Source organism: Puma concolor, chromosome A1, assembly GCF_028749965.1.
Source record: "Puma concolor isolate L17-30 chromosome A1, mPumCon1.1.hap2, whole genome shotgun sequence".
Lineage (NCBI taxonomy): Eukaryota > Metazoa > Chordata > Mammalia > Carnivora > Felidae > Puma > Puma concolor.
Genome location: NC_141667.1, coordinates 11,170,247 through 11,186,959, shown reverse-complemented (window position 1 = coordinate 11,186,959; position 16,713 = coordinate 11,170,247). Strand labels below are relative to the sequence as shown.

The 16,713-nt window shown below is 41.4% G+C and overlaps 1 protein-coding gene across 1 annotated transcript in view; it reads left to right on the top strand.

Moving 5' to 3' along the window:
- Nucleotides 1–16,713, top strand: part of DNAH5 (dynein axonemal heavy chain 5) — a 244,685-nt gene that overhangs the window by 216,110 nt on the left and 11,862 nt on the right. The window contains exons 71-76 of the mRNA XM_086676209.1: nucleotides 3,923–4,168; nucleotides 8,124–8,343; nucleotides 10,018–10,223; nucleotides 11,076–11,279; nucleotides 13,415–13,630; nucleotides 15,719–15,931. Of these exons, the coding sequence (XP_086532335.1) occupies nucleotides 3,923–4,168; nucleotides 8,124–8,343; nucleotides 10,018–10,223; nucleotides 11,076–11,279; nucleotides 13,415–13,630; nucleotides 15,719–15,931 (1,305 nt within the window). The remainder of the gene's footprint in view (nucleotides 1–3,922; nucleotides 4,169–8,123; nucleotides 8,344–10,017; nucleotides 10,224–11,075; nucleotides 11,280–13,414; nucleotides 13,631–15,718; nucleotides 15,932–16,713) is intronic.

Genomic DNA, 16,713 nt, shown 5'->3' with positions numbered 1-16,713 from the left:
TCTCTGTCTCAAAAATAAATAAACGTTTAAAAAAAAAAAATTAAAAAAAAAAAAAAAGATTTTTATTATTATTATTTTTAAGTAATCTCTGCACCTAGTGTGGGGCTTGAACCTACAACTCTGAGATTAAGAGTCACATGCTCCACTGACTGAGCCAGCCAGGCACACCTGGGAGAATATATATATATATATATATATATATATATATACATATATATATATATATTTTTTTTTTTTAATTTAAATTTTAGTTAACATACAGTGCAGTATTGGTTTCTGGAGTAGAATTCAGTGATTCATCACTTACATATAATACCCAGTGCTCATCCCAACAAGTACCCTCCTTAATGCCCATCACCCATCTAGCCCATCGCCCACCCATCTCCTTCCGTCAACCCTCCATTTGTTCTCTAGAGTTAAGAGTCTCTTATGGTTTGCATCCCTCTCTCCTTTTTTTTCTTTTCCCCTTCCCATATGTTCATCTATTATCTTTCTTAAATTCCACATATGACTGAGATCGTGGTATTTGTCTTTCTCTGATTGACTTATTTCACTTAGCATATACACTCTAATTCCGTCCACATCATTGCAAATGGCAAGATTTCATTTTTTATGGCTGGGTAATATTATATTCTATTGTATATATGTACCACACCTCCTTTATCCATTCAGCAATTGATAGACATTTGGGCTCTTTCCACAGCTTGACTGTTGTTGATAATGCTGCTATAAATATTGGGGTGCATGTGTCCCTTTGAATCAGTATTTTTGTATCCTTTGGGTAAATACCTAGCAGTGCAACTGCTGGATCGTAGGGTAGTTCTGTGTTTAACTTTTTGAGGAACCTCTAAACTGTTCTCCAGAGTGGCTGCATTCCCACCAACAGTGCAAGAGGGTCCTCCTTTCCCTAGGAGAATATTTTTAAGGAGAATTTCCTTTGAAATATAAAGAAATGTTGAAAATTTTAATCCCAATGTGAATTTTCTTGGAGGCTTCTTTGGAATTTTCTAGCAGTACCCATGTGCAAAATGAAAAAATAAACAAATATAGCGAGGTGTACGTTTGGGCTAAATGATTTACTAATCTTCTTTGTTCTAAATGGTAAAAGAATGAATGAGAATGCCATGTTTTTAAGTTGTCACATAGGTATAACATAAAGGTGATGTATTGCTGTTCCATACCATTTTTATATTAACTTAGACATGATATGGCTGCTCCATTTTGTTAGTAGTAAAAGAACGTTTCTTTAAATAGGAATGATGAGAAGGCACTAGGAGGAGAGGCAGATGACAGGGTAGCACAGTATTCCCAAATCTATAGTTGTGATCCCAGAAAGCCTCACCACCCCTGATGCAGGAGTTGGCTTAAGATTCCTTGAATTTTACGTATGGTTTAAATGTGAATCCTGCCTCCAAAAATCCATCTTTTCAAAGACCTTTAATTTGCTGGCCCGCCATCATGGAAATGTCACTGCTAACAAGACCTGCGGTGTCCTGACTTCACATGAAAAACTCAGCTTGAATATTCAGCTCAGGTTGATTCCTTAGGTGCTTCTCCCAAGAAGCCATATAGTAAAAATAGGCTGGGTTTATAATGGGATGTAGGAAGTTCAGCGCTTCGCTCTCCAGAGGGAGCATTAAAACCGTATGGAGTAACCATCTCCAAAATCCATGTAGGTACCAAGGAATCATGAAAACAACTAGATTCAATGATTTATTGAGAAAAGAAAAATGAGTTTTGCAATGCAGGGCAACTGAGATCACCCTTCCTTCAGTTTTTCTTCTCAGCTTCATTACTTTTATCTTGCCCAAAAGAATTGTCAAACTGTTGCCTTAAGGACAATGTAGAAAGTTCAAGTCGTTCGTTTCTTTCTTTCTTTCTTTCTTTCTTTCTTTCTTTCTTTCTTTCTTTCTTTCTTTCTTTCTTTCTTTCTTTCTTCCTTCCTTCCTTCCTTCCTTCCTTCCTTCCTTTCTTTCTTTCTTCCTTTCTTTCTTTCTTCTCTTTCTTTCTTCCTCCTTCCCTCCCTTTCTTCCCCTCTTTCTCACTTCCTTCCTCCCCTCTTTCCCTCCTCCCTCCCTCCTTCTCTTTCTTTATTACTTCCTCTACTTTCTCCCTCCCTCTCCTTTCATTCTCTCCCTCCCTTTCTCTGTTCCTTCCTTTTTACCCCCTCATGTAACATTTTATTTGGTTCAGTGCTAAAATTTAAGTCTACAAGCTCCTTTGTAACTTTGTCATCTTCATCCTGGCGTCTGTCATCTATAGGCTGAGCACAGCCATGGCTTCCTAACTGGGGTCTCCTCTTGCTCCTTCTTGCCCACCCTAGTCAATCTTGTATGTTCTAGAAGAAATGGAAATAAGATATTCTATTCCTTGGCTTTTAAAGTCTTTCAGTGCCTTCCCATGGCCCCTATGATAACACCCAAGTCTTAAGATCTAGAAGTCCTCTCTGGAAAAATGTTTTCTCCTCTGAAATTCTTATGCTCACATTATATTCCTTTTGTGATTTTCAACCAGACACCTTCTTGGGAAGCATATTAGAAGGTCTGCAGTGTGGGTATATTCAGTCCCCATTTCCCATAAGCAGCATCAGGCTTGTTCTTGGTATTTCAGCTGAGTATGACTGCCCATGTCAGGGGACATTTGAGGGCCTGGTTGCAAAACCATTGCACTCTCAGAGGGTGTCACATGGTACATACACATTTATGTCTCAAAAGCACCCAGAAAAGAACAGGTGCAGAGGTGTGATTGACCATTTTTAAGCTCGGAGATGTAGAGTGTGGCAATCACTTTGAGAATGGTTAGAGCATAGCTAGATATTCAAAATGGAGGAAGAGCCTGTATTACTGACTGAAATCAAACTTTGGATGTTTTTAAGTCAAAAACAATGGTTTAACCAATACCACCCTTACTTTGGTCCAGGTCTATCTGAAGCCTCTCTGATTTAAGGGAAACTCTACCTACAACTGTTTTGTGTTTCTCTGGGAATGAAAGTGGGGTCCTACTAAGGTCCACTTCACCAAGGCTCACTTTGCCTTGCACCTGGAAAAGTTACAGGGCATGTTGTACCCACACCTGGGCTCTGCTTATTATGTGAGAGCAATTCTTCTGGGGAATCCCACCGGGGATAAAAATGTGGGTCTTACTCTAATGGGGTGGGAGAAGATAACAGAATGGAAGGAATTTTTCTTTGAGGGCACCCAATTTTTACCAGAGGGAGAATATAGACTAAAGGTCATACTCACAATAGTATTTTATCGAACATAATTATTTTACCTTATTTGAAAAGAGACTGTGTTGTTAGTCAAAATATTTATATACGGTTGATAAGTTGACATAGCCTGTGATACTGCAAGCATGTATTTCAGTCAAACCAAAATTAACGGTAAGGGAGATAAGCCAAAAATGGAAAGATATGACAATGATTAGGAGAACAATTATGGACTAAATCTTTAAAACATTAATTCATTCATTCAGGGAGTGTCTAATGTATTTCATTCAATAAGAAGTCATTCAGTAATTATCTATTGATAAGTATCCATTAAACCCCCGCCATTGTGCTGCTTACTTGATTATTGGAATGCATATGCATTTCTCTTAAAGCATCCTAAAGAATACAGTTGCCTAATATTTTACATTTTTTATGTACCAGGAAGTAGCCAGTGTATTGAACCTGGTTCCAGACAAGGAGTCCACCAACTTGGGTTCTGGTCTTTGAACTGTGCGATGTGTGTTGGCAAATAACACAGCCCCTCCACCTATGGAGTGGAGATAGAACAAGAAAAATGTCTATGTCCTATTTCCCTAAGCAGAATTTCTCTGGGCATCAAGATAATCTATAAAAATGAACTTTGGAAGCCACAGTGCATCAGACACATGAAGGGGATAGAGCCACTTTTTGTGACTCCTGTACTGTCTTTGACAGGCCCGCAAGTACATCATGGACTCCATGGGAGAGAAGTATGCGGAAGGTGTTATCCTGGACTTGGAAAAGACGTGGGAGGAATCTGATCCGCGGACACCACTCATCTGTCTCCTGTCTATGGGCTCAGATCCCACGGATTCCATCATTGCCCTGGGGAAGAGATTAAAAATAGACACCCGTTATGTGTCCATGGGCCAGGGCCAGGAGGTCCATGCCCGCAGGCTCTTACAACAGACCATGGCGAATGTGAGGCCAAATGTCTACTCTTATGTTGTTGATATTGCAGGTTATAGAATAGCAATGCAGAAAAGAACTTGAGCATCAATAAGAAATTAAATTTATGCACTGTGTGTTATTCACTAAAGAGGGAAAAGTATAATATCTATTAGGAAATTTTCATGGAAAAATTAGATATAATTTAAGACTTTTTCTGCTGAACCTTGACTTATGGAAAACTTAGCCAACCAGAACATGTTATTTCCCAACCAGTTTGCATAATGCTAAGCCCCACTCCAGATCCCAAACCCTCAGTGGGGTCTATAGCCCCCAACTCTGCCTCCACCATATGCTCCGGCCCTTCCAGCTCTGCTCTTGGAATCCCCACATTCCAGAATCCACCATACCATGCCTTTCTTGAGTTCCAGAATGCATAATCTATGCCCTGGAGCCCCCCATGCCTGGCCCAGGTTTCAGAGGCCAGGAATCTGCCATTACCCTGCCGTGGTACCAGAGGTTTTAGGAAACCTGGCTTGTCACCTTCCAGGCAGGGCTCCTAGAACCCTCTGAGGCTTGCAAATTCTGTAGCATGCAGAGCATGCCATACTCAGGCCTCACGTGGGGGCCACCGTATGGTAATCTTGCAAATGGGATAGCCACACCCAGAGCTGGGGCACTTTCAGGGACTTAAATTAACTGAATGCTGAAGGTCCTTCTTCCATTTCATCTCTAGAATTCCATCTCCAGGACAGAGCACTCATGTGTTTACTCTGGTCTGGCATGTCCAGCTCTGCCTGTAGGATCCCTCACCCCTGCTCCCCTCTTCTTCCACGCTTTGACCAAGCAGGGAGGGCAGAAGCACTTGGCTTCTCATTCCTACTGGAGAACGTGCAGTTTTGGTCTAGATGCCTTTCTGGCTTTTTTTTAGACCAGACCTACTCCTTCTTCTCTGAGTCTGAGCTCTTTCCCATATCTCAAAACTCTTTACGTACCCTCCAGGGAATTCCCCTGCTGACAACATAACTGGCTGTCTTCACGCCATCCCAAACCCCCATCGCCAGGCAAACCACGAAACCACTGGGTTCTAGGTCCTGGCCGCTCAATCTGGACCCTTATTGCTGTTCTGCATCCTGGTCCATTTCCTCCGGTCTAGACCTGAGCCTACTAGGTTCTGGAACCCCCACATTTACCTTGTACCTCTTCTATTCCCAAATTGTGCCCGGCCCCTGCTTTGGTGAAGGTTCGGGATGGGAAGTGAGTGCTCACATATGCTGTGCTACGTCTGAACATTTGATCTGCAGTTGGGAGGGCACAGTGTGCCCAGAGATGAAAACAAGCATCTACATTGAAGAATGCCTGGCCTCTCCCTCCTCTTGGCCTCCTCTCCTCTCTTCCCTCCCTTCTTTTCACTTCCTCTGTTCCTCCCTCCACATATTACTATGCTTAGAACAAAAACACCGACATTATTTAACTCTAATTTAAAATAAATAAGTGTTTAATAAATACAGTTTCAGGAAACTAAATTAGAGTATAAATGGAATAATTCAGTTTATCCATGTTTTCTGTTTAGTAGTTTAGTTTGAAGTAGAAGAAAAAAATATTATTATTATTAGTGTGATTATAAATCGTCAGAGGTTATAGTTTTTTTAAAAGTTTTGTAAGAAAGGCTTGAGGTGGAGCCCCTGGCTGGCTCAGTCAGTAGAGTGTGTGACTCTTGATCTTGGGGTTGTGGGTTCGAGCCCTATGTTGGATGTAGTTAAAACATAAAATCTTTTTTTTTTTTTAATTTTTAACGTTTATTTTTGAGAGACAGAGAGACAGAGTGTGAGCAGAGAAGGGGGAGAGGGAGAGGAAGACGCAGAATTGGAAGCAGGCTCCAGGCTCTGCACTATCAGCACAGAGGCTGATGTGGGGCTCGAGCGCACAAACCGTGTAGACCATGACCTGAGCCAAAGTCAGACACTCAACTGACTGAGCCACCCACGTGCTCCAAAACATAAAAATAACATAAAATAAATAACATGTTAATAAAAAAAGAAAAAGGAAGGTTTGAGGCAATATGACAGGCAACATGGATGGTCCACTCAGTAAGAAGAACACAAAACACTTAATACAGAATGTGGCAATTCCCAAGAAACAGACTCAGCTAACAGAGTCCATGGGGAGGGTTGAAACAGCAAAGTTCTCAGATTCCCCTACATGCTGGGGAATTAAAATTTTTAATTTTTAAAAATTAAAAAAAAATTTAATTTTTAAAAATTAAAAAAATTTTTAATTTTTTAAAAATTGTGAACAGTGCCAATTACATTTTTCAAGGGACCAACAATAGTTTCCTTATTCAGCAGCACTCTATATTCCTCAAGAAAATATAAGGGGATATGTGAAATTTCAGAGCAATCAGTTTTATACTAAGATTTTAGATTTGGCGCTTGGTTTATTTCTTGGAAAGAGAAATAACTCAGGCTGCACTAGTCAAACCTAAATGATCTGAAGTTACAGTCAAGAAAACAACTCCAGATTATGATCTGAATATTATAGATCATTTTAGCCAAACTGTTCTATAGATTAGATATTAAGTAAATTATTACTACGTGACCTAAATTATTGCCTCTGTTGCTTTATGCAAGGAATATTCTTTTTTTTATTTAAAATTTTTTAAATGTTTGTTCATTTTTTGAGAGACAGAGCGTGAGTGTGTGTGTGTGGTGGGGGGGTGGTGGTGGCAGGCAGGGAGAGAGGGAGACACAGAATCTGAAGCAGGCTCCAGGCTCTGAGCTGCCAGCACACAGCCCAACGCAGGGCTTGAACTCATGGACTGTGAGATCATGACCTGAGCTGAAGTCGGACGCCCAACTGACTGAGTCACCCAGGCGCTCCTATACAAGGAATATTCTTATGCTCATAAAATGCATTATACAAAAGTAGGGCTTTTTGTGTTCTAAGGCTGTTGTCCTTAGAGTGGTCAGATTCCCCAGAGAAGGTTTTCCCACTGTTTAGAGGGTATATGCCCTACTGCCAGTATTCTGGGAACTCCACGAGAGAAGGGAGGTAATAGACCTCAAAACTGAGTAGGTAAGTGTTCTTTCACCTGTCTTCGTTGAGGTTCCTAGACCCTTCATGTGCGGATGTCCTCCAGTCTGGACCCTGTCTATTTTGCCCCCTAAAAAAATCAGCTTTCTCTTTTTCTTTAGCAGAGGCTCTTGTGTGAGCCTGTCTTCTCCATTTCCAGAGGAACATCTTAGTACCTACTCTTGAGTGTTTGATGTTATGTGGCATAAATCAGGTTACGTCTCAGGTTTCCTTGAATGCTGCTTGAGGATTCAGCTTTCTTGAGTCTGCTTTAAATGTTACTGATATTGTCTCTACCCTCCCTGTCCTTGTACTTAAGAGTTCATGCCTTTAAAAATGTCCGTTTGAAGGGGTGCCTGGGTGGCGCAGTCGGTTAAGCGTCCGACTTCAGCTCAGGTCATGATCTCCTAGTTTGTGAGTTCCAGCTCTGCATCAGGCTCTGTGCTCACAGCTCAGAGCCTGGAGCCTCTCTCGGATTCTGTGTCTCAGTCTCTCTCTGCCCCTCCCCGACTTGTGCTCCGTCTCTCTCTGTCTCTCAAAAATGAATAAAAATGTAAAACAAAAATGTTCATTTGTTGTACTTCTCACGGAACATGGGAGGAGGCTGAGCTAAATGGATGCTTTCATCCAACCATCTGTACATGGCAGTGCTGTTACCTCTTTTGAGGCCTCACTGTGTTTTTTTTTCACAGCTCCTACCATACATTATCACTGCAGTTGGCATGCTGGTATGTTGAGGGACAGGAAAAAATACACTTATCTCAACTAAACGTAATTGTATCCATAGATTTTTATCTGGATTAATTTAGTGCTTCTCTGTTAAATTTTAATTACTCAATTTCTAAAGGATGTCTTAGTTTGAATCTCTGGGTGAAGCATGAAATAGCCTAATTTCCATTTATTCCTGTTGACTTAGGGGGGATGGGCACTTCTGCAGAACTGCCATCTGGGGCTCGATTTCATGGATGAGCTAATGGACATAATTATAGAAACCGAGATCGTACATGATGCTTTCCGCCTATGGATGACCACCGAAGTTCATAAGCACTTCCCCATTACGCTCCTTCAGATGTCCATTAAATTTGCCAATGAGCCTCCACAGGGCCTCCGGGCAGGATTGAAAAGAACATACGGTGGTGAGTTGAGGAATACTTCCAAGTTTACAGGAGTTTTTGTGCTTCAGTTGTTTGCTTAAAGAAACGATAAAAACAATTAGCGACGATAGAGTTATAGCAGATTGTACTGTTACTCAACCTGATGAGGAGAGAACAGCACTCTTTGTCATGCACCGTGTGGAACGTGCTCTCGTGGCATGAGGGAGTCAGCTCGTGCTTAGCCCTTTTCTATTTTTTCTGTTTTTCCACGTTACTCTGCTTTGGCATGTGCCGTTCCCCAGCTGGACACCTGCCTTTTTATGGCGACATAATTTTGTCATTTATGGTCTTCATGCTCCGTATGTAAAGTTGGCCAGTAGCCTCTTCCAGGAGGAGAGGCTGAATTAAAGTTATGACCTGCCTCCATCACATGAAGCCGTCTGAACAACGTACAGGGTTTTTTTGGAGTTGCTAACAAGGCTCAAATTTCTGTCAACCTATAAGATAAGGTGGGGATAAAATAGATGTGGAAGGATGAGGGCAGTAAAACAACAAAATTCTAAATAAAAAGTGTACAAATATATATATATACATATATATGTATATATATATATACATATATATGTATATATATATATACATATATATATATAAACTACAATTATTTTATGTATATATATATACATATATATATATAAACTACAATTATTTTATATATATATGTATATATATAAAATAATTGTAGTTATTTGGGGAATATACTCAGCATGTAGTAGGCTTCTATATACACTATTTTAATTAATAGTAAATTGTTAGTAGTGTATACAGAAGCCCATTGCAACCCGAGTACATGCTCCTAATAATAATAAAAATAGGGGCGGGGCGCCTGGGTGGCGCAGTCGGTTAAGCGTCCGACTTCAGCCAGGTCACGATCTCGCGGTCCGTGAGCTCGAGCCCCGCGTCGGGCTCTGGGCTGATGGCTCAGAGCCTGGAGCCTGTTTCCGATTCTGTGTCTCCCTCTCTCTCTGCCCCTCCCCTGTTCATGCTCTGTCTTTCTCTGTCCCAAAAATAAATAAACGTTGAAAAAAAAAAAATTTTAAAAAAAAAAAAAAAAAAAAAAAAAAAAAATAGGGGCACCTGGGTGGCTCAGTCGGTTAAGTGTCCGACTTCAACTCAGGTCATAATCTCACAGTCCATGAATTAGAGCCTCGCGTCGGGCTCTGTGCTGACGGCTCGGAGCCTGGAGCCTGCTTCGGATTCTGTGTCTCCCTCTCTCTCTCTGCCCCTCCCCTGCTCATGCTCTCTCTCTGTCTCAAATATAAATAAAAACATTAAAAAATTTTTTTAAATAAAAAAATAAAAAAATTATTAGTAGTAGCAATTTAAATAATAGTAGTAGTATTTATTTTACTGCCGTCATTCTTCCACCTCTAGTTTACCCCCACATTATCTTATCAGATTGGCAGGCACTCGATCCATGTTAGCAAGCCCCCGGCCACCTCCCCCAATCTCTTCGCAGGTATTTCAGAGAAAGATACCATCTGGACACCCAAAGGTTAATTATAATTGTTGTTGTATGAATGTGATAAAAATAATTCAAGATAAGTGAAGTTTATTATCAGAAATGTACAAAAATGATTAATAACGTATAAATGTAATAAAAAAAAAAAGATGTGCGAGTGATGGTACATTTTTTCACCCCACCGACCACGACAGGTGTGAGTCAAGACCTGCTGGATGTGAGCACTGTGGCCCAGTGGAAGCCCATGCTGTATGCCGTGGCTTTCCTGCACTCCACAGTCCAGGAGAGAAGGAAGTTTGGTCCCCTGGGGTGGAACATCCCCTACGAATTTAATCAAGCCGACTTTAATGCCACTGTGCAGTTCATCCAAAACCACTTAGATGACATGGAAGTCAAAAAGGTACTCTGTGCCCGCCATCTCATGCCACTGGCGATCGTGAGCGTAGGTGCCCGTGCCTGCCCAGCTCTGGGATTGATCCTGTAAGAGTGATGATCTTGTGTGGTCGCAGACATATCTCTAAGTCATGGCAACTGGATCACACTTGCCTCTTGATTTCAGATGAAAACAAATGAACCAATTTTGATTATATTATTATTTCTCAAAACCAAGTTGAAATTACATGTAAGACAACTTGAAAAGCTCTACTGAGGGGGGAAATGGCTGAGAAAAGTTGTTTTCTAAAATCTTAAAAACTGAAAATTAAAGCCTAGATAATTTTTGAAGCATGTGCCTTTAAAAATTTTTTTTTTTTCAACGTTTATTTATTTTTGGGACAGAGAGAGACAGAGCATGAACGGGGGAGGGGCAGAGAGAGAGGGAGACACAGAATCGGAAACAGGCTCCAGGCTCCGAGCCATCAGCCCAGAGCCTGACGCGGGGCTCGAACTCACGGACCGCGAGATCGTGACCTGGCTGAAGTCGGACGCTTAACCGACTGCGCCACCCAGGCGCCCCAGCATGTGCCTTTTAAAGAGCTCCCTCAATCTTCTCAAAAACTATCTTCTTTTTTTCTGTTGAACTTAAAGTATGAAAGCATATAGATGCACCGAAGGAGTCTATTTTAAATCACGAGCATGAGATTTGAGTAATGCTCAGGTTTGTCTGTGTAGATTTCTTCCTGCACATTTAACATTGCTAATAAAGAAGGAACAACTGGCATCGATGACCACAAATACGTAGACGTTCCTTGGTGGGGAAAACCAGGATGAGACCATAGTCAGTTGTACACAGCTTTTCTGTAAATTCCCCCAGGGCGTCTCCTGGACCACCGTCCGCTACATGATAGGAGAGATCCAGTATGGGGGCAGAGTCACTGATAACTACGATAAGAGATTGCTGACCACGTTTGCTAAGGTCTGGTTCAGTGAAAATATGTTTGGATCAGATTTCAGCTTTTACCAAGGATATAATATTCCCAAATGCAACACCGTGGACAGCTATCTTCAGTATATCCAGGTTTGTCAACTTCAGAATTTTATGCATAGAGCAAATATCTGCAGCCTTTTGACCATTTGGATATTTATTTACACTGCAAATACTGCTTTTGAAATAATTTTTAATGGTGATACATACTCTCACTGTAGGTGCCTCCTTCCTATGTTTCTATTCACCTAATGGTTAAAATGTTTGTATTTGTTCTGAGTGTGTATTTTGTGTGAATGCCCTCCCTCCCTTCTCATTTATTCCTCAGTGAGGAAGATTCTTTGGGGATAGGATAGGCCGGGCAGATTTTGAGCTAGGGAAACCACACAAATCCCCTGGAGCTCTCCACTGTGAGATGTGAGACTTCAGGCAGCTGTAACGACTCACCCTGAGACCTCTGTTCCTTAATCCTGGCCCAGTGGAGGGCCTATGAGTATGTTCAGGAACCTGCTTTCCATAAGCACTTCCTGTCTCAACCTGGGCACCGGTGACGTTCAGGGTGGGATTCTTCTTTGCGGTGGGGTATAACCATATAGAGTGGTTAGCAGCATTCCTGGCCTCCCCCCACTAGCTGTCAGTAGCACCCCCACCCAGTTGTGACAATCAAAAATGTCTCCAGACATTGTCCCCTGGGGGGTGGCATCTCCCCAGGCCGAAGAGTACTGCTCTCAGAAGGAATAAGGTAGATTGTGACTGGAAATTTAGGGGAAAAGATCTGATTTGTGTTTCAAGGTGACTACATTTTCTGTCTCTATGCCTTGAATGCTTTATATCATTATGTAGAATTCTCTTTTGCATCTATCTGCGATTTATCTCCAACTGAACAAACTGGAACACGACAGCCCCAAAGGGCTAAATTTGTCAGTACATTTAGAGGTTCTGTGATTTATGTATGTAATGAGTTTATCATATATTATCACCTCTGCACTTTTACTAATTCACATCAGAAAATATATTTGTTTTAACTGTACTATATATGTCTTTAAATCATCAGCACTGAATAGGAAAGTGCCTATGAAGATATAAATTTAGATATGCCTGTACATATCTTTATTTACATATACCTCATTGCCCAGTGAACTTGAGGCTGTTCATAAAAGACATTATGTAAAAAGGAATAAAATAATGGAGGAGAGTGCAGGAACAATATGAAGAAGACAATAATAAAGTTTAGGATAATATTCACATGTAGAAACAAATATCAAATTGTAGATACATTTTCTTTCTTTCAAATAGCTGAGTTCTTTGCCCGCTTTTTCTGCTTCTGATTGTCTCTTGCTGTCTCTGCATTTTTAAAAAATGTTTATTTTTGATACAGAGAGAGAGAGAGCATGAGTGGAGGAGGGGCAGAGAGAGAGAGGGAGACACAGAATCTGAAACAGGCTCTAGGCTCTGAGCTGTCAGCACAGAGCCCGATGCGGGGCTCGAACCTACAAACTGGGAGATCATGACCTGAGCCGAAATCGGTCGCTCAACCGACTGAGCCACCCAGGCGCACCCCCTGCACCAACTTTTTTTTTTTTTTTTTTAAACTGTTTATCTATGTCTCTGCTTTTCCCTCGGACTTGGTTGCTCTCAATATTCCTCTTTGTTCCTAGTCCTTGTCTTTCTCCCTGGGACAGTACAGTTCCTGCTGTCAGCCTTCTTTGGGCCATAATTGCTAAAACTGTCATTATCTGGCATCTCAAAAAACATAGTAACTGTTAGTTATACCACATTTATTTAAATGAGTGGTTCGAATTAAACCAGACCTTCAGAAAACAAAGTACTAATCCGTAGCTCCCTTTTCTTATTTCACATATTCTAAAATAAGACAGTGTCTCTTTGATTACATTTGCCTGAGGTACAGCATTAGAGAACCATCAACTTACTATGTTTCTCATCGTTCATCTTCTTTTGAGACAACTTTTGATTCTTTTCTGGAGAAAGTATTGAGATTGTAGCCTGACACAAATACGAGATCATGTAACTACTCGGCTTTTTTGGGAGGAGATTACTTTATGTTCTTTCTTTATTTTAAAATTCAAATATAGTTGACACGCAATGTTACATTACCTACCTTAATAAAACCTACGTACCTTAATAAAAACACTTGTTTCTTGAGACGGTATAATTTACCTGGTGTTCATGTCGGCCGTCTGGGCTTCCCTGGGGTCTTTGTTGCTCAGAGCCTGCCTTCCTGCGACAGCCCCGAGGTGTTCGGGCTGCATCCCAATGCCGACATTACCTACCAGAGCAAGCTGGCCAAGGACGTGCTGGACACCATCCTCAGCATCCAACCCAAGGACAGCTCCGGTGGAGGGGATGAGACCCGGGAGGCCGTGGTGGCCCGGCTCGCTGACGATATGCTCGACAAGCTACCCCCAGACTATGGCCCATTTGAGGTGAGTTGATGACATCCTGACAAGATGTCAATGGTGGATGTGTCTGTCTTGTTGTGGGAGTGAGGAATAAGGAAGGAGGGCAAAAAGTGATTTTTCTGAAAGTGAAAGAATATTTAAAAACTCACTTCCTGAAGAACCAGCAAAAGAAGTTTTTATTTTTTATTTTTACGTATTTTGTTAAAGAAGTCTTTAATTTTTTTTTAACATTTATTCATTTTTGAGAGACAGAGAGAAACAGAGTATGAGTGGGGAAGGGGCAGAGAGAGAGGGAGACACAGAAACGGAATCAGGCTCCAGGCTCTGAGCTGTCAGCACAGAGCCTGACGTGGGGCTTGAACGCATGTCGTTCAAGTGAGATCCTGACTGAGATGCTTAACTGACTGAGCCACCTGGGTGCCCCAAAGTTTTTAAATCTATAAATGTAATCACTTCAAAGTATAAATGATAAAAGAAACCTGACAAGAATGTTGATGTTCATAACTAGGTTTTAAGTATGTACCAATGGGTTAGGATTGTTTTTCTAGAACTTTCCCTTGAGGTGCTTCACATTATCATTTGTTCAAAGGAAAGTAGTGTATTTTTAGAGTAAAGCACCTGATCATTTATTTTTTTATTTGAGAGAGAGAGAAAGAGGAAGAGAGGGAGAGAGAGCATGAGTGGGGGAAAAGGGGCTGAGGGAGAAAGAGAGAGAATATCAAGCAGGCTCCATGCTCAGTGTGGAGCTCAATCCCATGACCCTGGCATCTTGACCTGAGCCCAGAGCAAGAGTCAGATGCTCAACCAACTGAGCCACCCAGGCACCCCAAGCACCTGATCATTAAAAAAAATGTTGCATAACATAATGCACACCTTAAAATTCCGGGCTTCTTAATTTCAGGGAGCCATATTTATATCATTAATGCAATGCAGCTTCACACGTTTTGAAAATTAATTTGTCTTTTTTAAGATGTAAGTAACTTGTAAGCAAAATTTATGAGTAGGAAAGTTAATTTTTTAGGCAGTTTAGCAAATGTTCCTGAAAAGATTTACCCTGAAGACATTTTTAAATCTTGGATAAGAACACAGGTGACTCACTTACTTTCCACATAGTCGTAATAGATGACCCAGACTAACCGTGTGACTCTTTTGTCACAGGACCATCATGTTCCTTTATATATTGACCTTTTCTACCTGGTTTTCTGACAGGAATCTGCAGCATTTTGTTTCTTTAGCATCCTATTCTTTTCCACAAAGCATGTCCTTTTGGTTGCTGGTGCTATAGACTGAACTCAAGGACTTATTGCCAAGGGAATAATTTCCCCTGGAAAAAACTGATCACTTGCTTGGAGAAAATCAATACTCTTATCAGCTTTCATAAGCACCTCTCATTGTAGTATCAGGAAAGAGGTCATTCATATCTAACAGTGGTTGAAATATTTATGAAGCAATAAAAGTATCTAAAAATATTATAACAGTAACATAAATAACTGCGGTAACTAATGGGGTTTAGGAGAGTCCGCTCCCTTTGGCTGACTTTGTCGATGCTGCCTGAGGATAAAGCAACGCGGCCCAGCAGGGCAGCTGATCGATCCATAGGAGAGTCTCAGTAAATACTTGTAAGATGGGAATGGATGGCTGGGTGGGTGGGTTGGAGGAAGAACGGATGAATGCTCTGATGGAAAGCACAGAAAGCTTTTAGAACAGAAGCCTAGTCTTTTGAAGCAGCCAGCAGAATGGTTGTGCATGTGTACCTGTCTGCTCGCGTGTGTCTGTGTGTGTGCTTGCAAGTCTTAGGCAGGCAGGTAAGTGAATGTTTCCCAGTGAGTGCAATTGCCATTTGGAAGGCTGTGTGGTTATGGTCATGTGTTTCTCTTCTACTGTGAATGAATGGCTGCCTGTCCTCTCCCACATGGGATGAAAAATTGGCCGGTCATCTAACAGATGTTTCCTTTTATATTTCTTCTTTGTTTTCTGGCAGTGAAAAAAAAAAAAATCTTAACCATTGATGGGATTGTAAGATTTGGGGTCTTTTCGGCAGCCCCAGGGTACCAGTTACATACACGTTTGTAGTGTCAAATTTTTAACACATGTTCAATGTCTCCATGGCAGGTGAAAGAGAGGCTGCTAAAGATGGGGCTGTTCCAGCCCATGAACATCTTCCTCAGGCAGGAGATAGACAGAATGCAGAGGCTGCTGACTCTGGTCCGCACCACCCTGACGGAGTTGAAACTTGCCATCGACGGCACTATCATCATGAGCGAAAATCTACGAGATGCACTGAATTGCATGTTTGATGCCAGAATTCCTGCTCAATGGAAGAAAGTATGTTTTAGTCCGCTCTTATTCCACCTAATCACTTTATTGTTGTAAATAGCTGTGATTGGCAGGTGGAAAGCTTTTGGAGCGTAATTTACTTAAAAGGGTTCTTTTGTTTAGGGACTAATCCCCTTACTGGCTTGTATTTTGGGAGCGTAGGTAGGGAAGGAGACTATTTAGCATCTCCCACATATCAGGCACTCTGCTAGGCCATTGCATGTGTTATTTCATTTACATTTTGCATTTATTGCCCTCATTTTGCAGGTAAAGAATGTGAAATTGGGAGATGGCTAAGTCTTTTCCCAGATCACACACCTAAGAAGTCCAAGAACCAGAATTCAAAGCCCATGATGTTAGATTTATAGAAAGAAGTGTTCCTACACACACACATGCACACACACACACACACACACACACACACGCACGCACCAAAGAGAAACATTTTTCCCTGCTCTGCCTGGAGGTAGTGAGAAGTATATCTCCAGGTAACAAGAAAATGATTTAACAATATGCTTACTGATCACATGCTGGTGCTTGTGCTAAATGACAAGATGTGCTTTTGGTAAATACTTGTCTACTTGGAGTAGTAAGAGGAGTACCTGAGTATCTTTACCAAGCATTTCATGCATTGTGGGAGGTTATAAAGATTTGGGGGTGTGGCAGGAGGACTTGAGAGGGCAGGAGGCAGGGGCCAGTTGTAGGGGAATATACGGGAGGGCAACATCTAGAAAAGGGATTGGGTCATGCAGTGACTGGACCTTTGGCCTTTTGGAAGCTGCTCGGGTAAA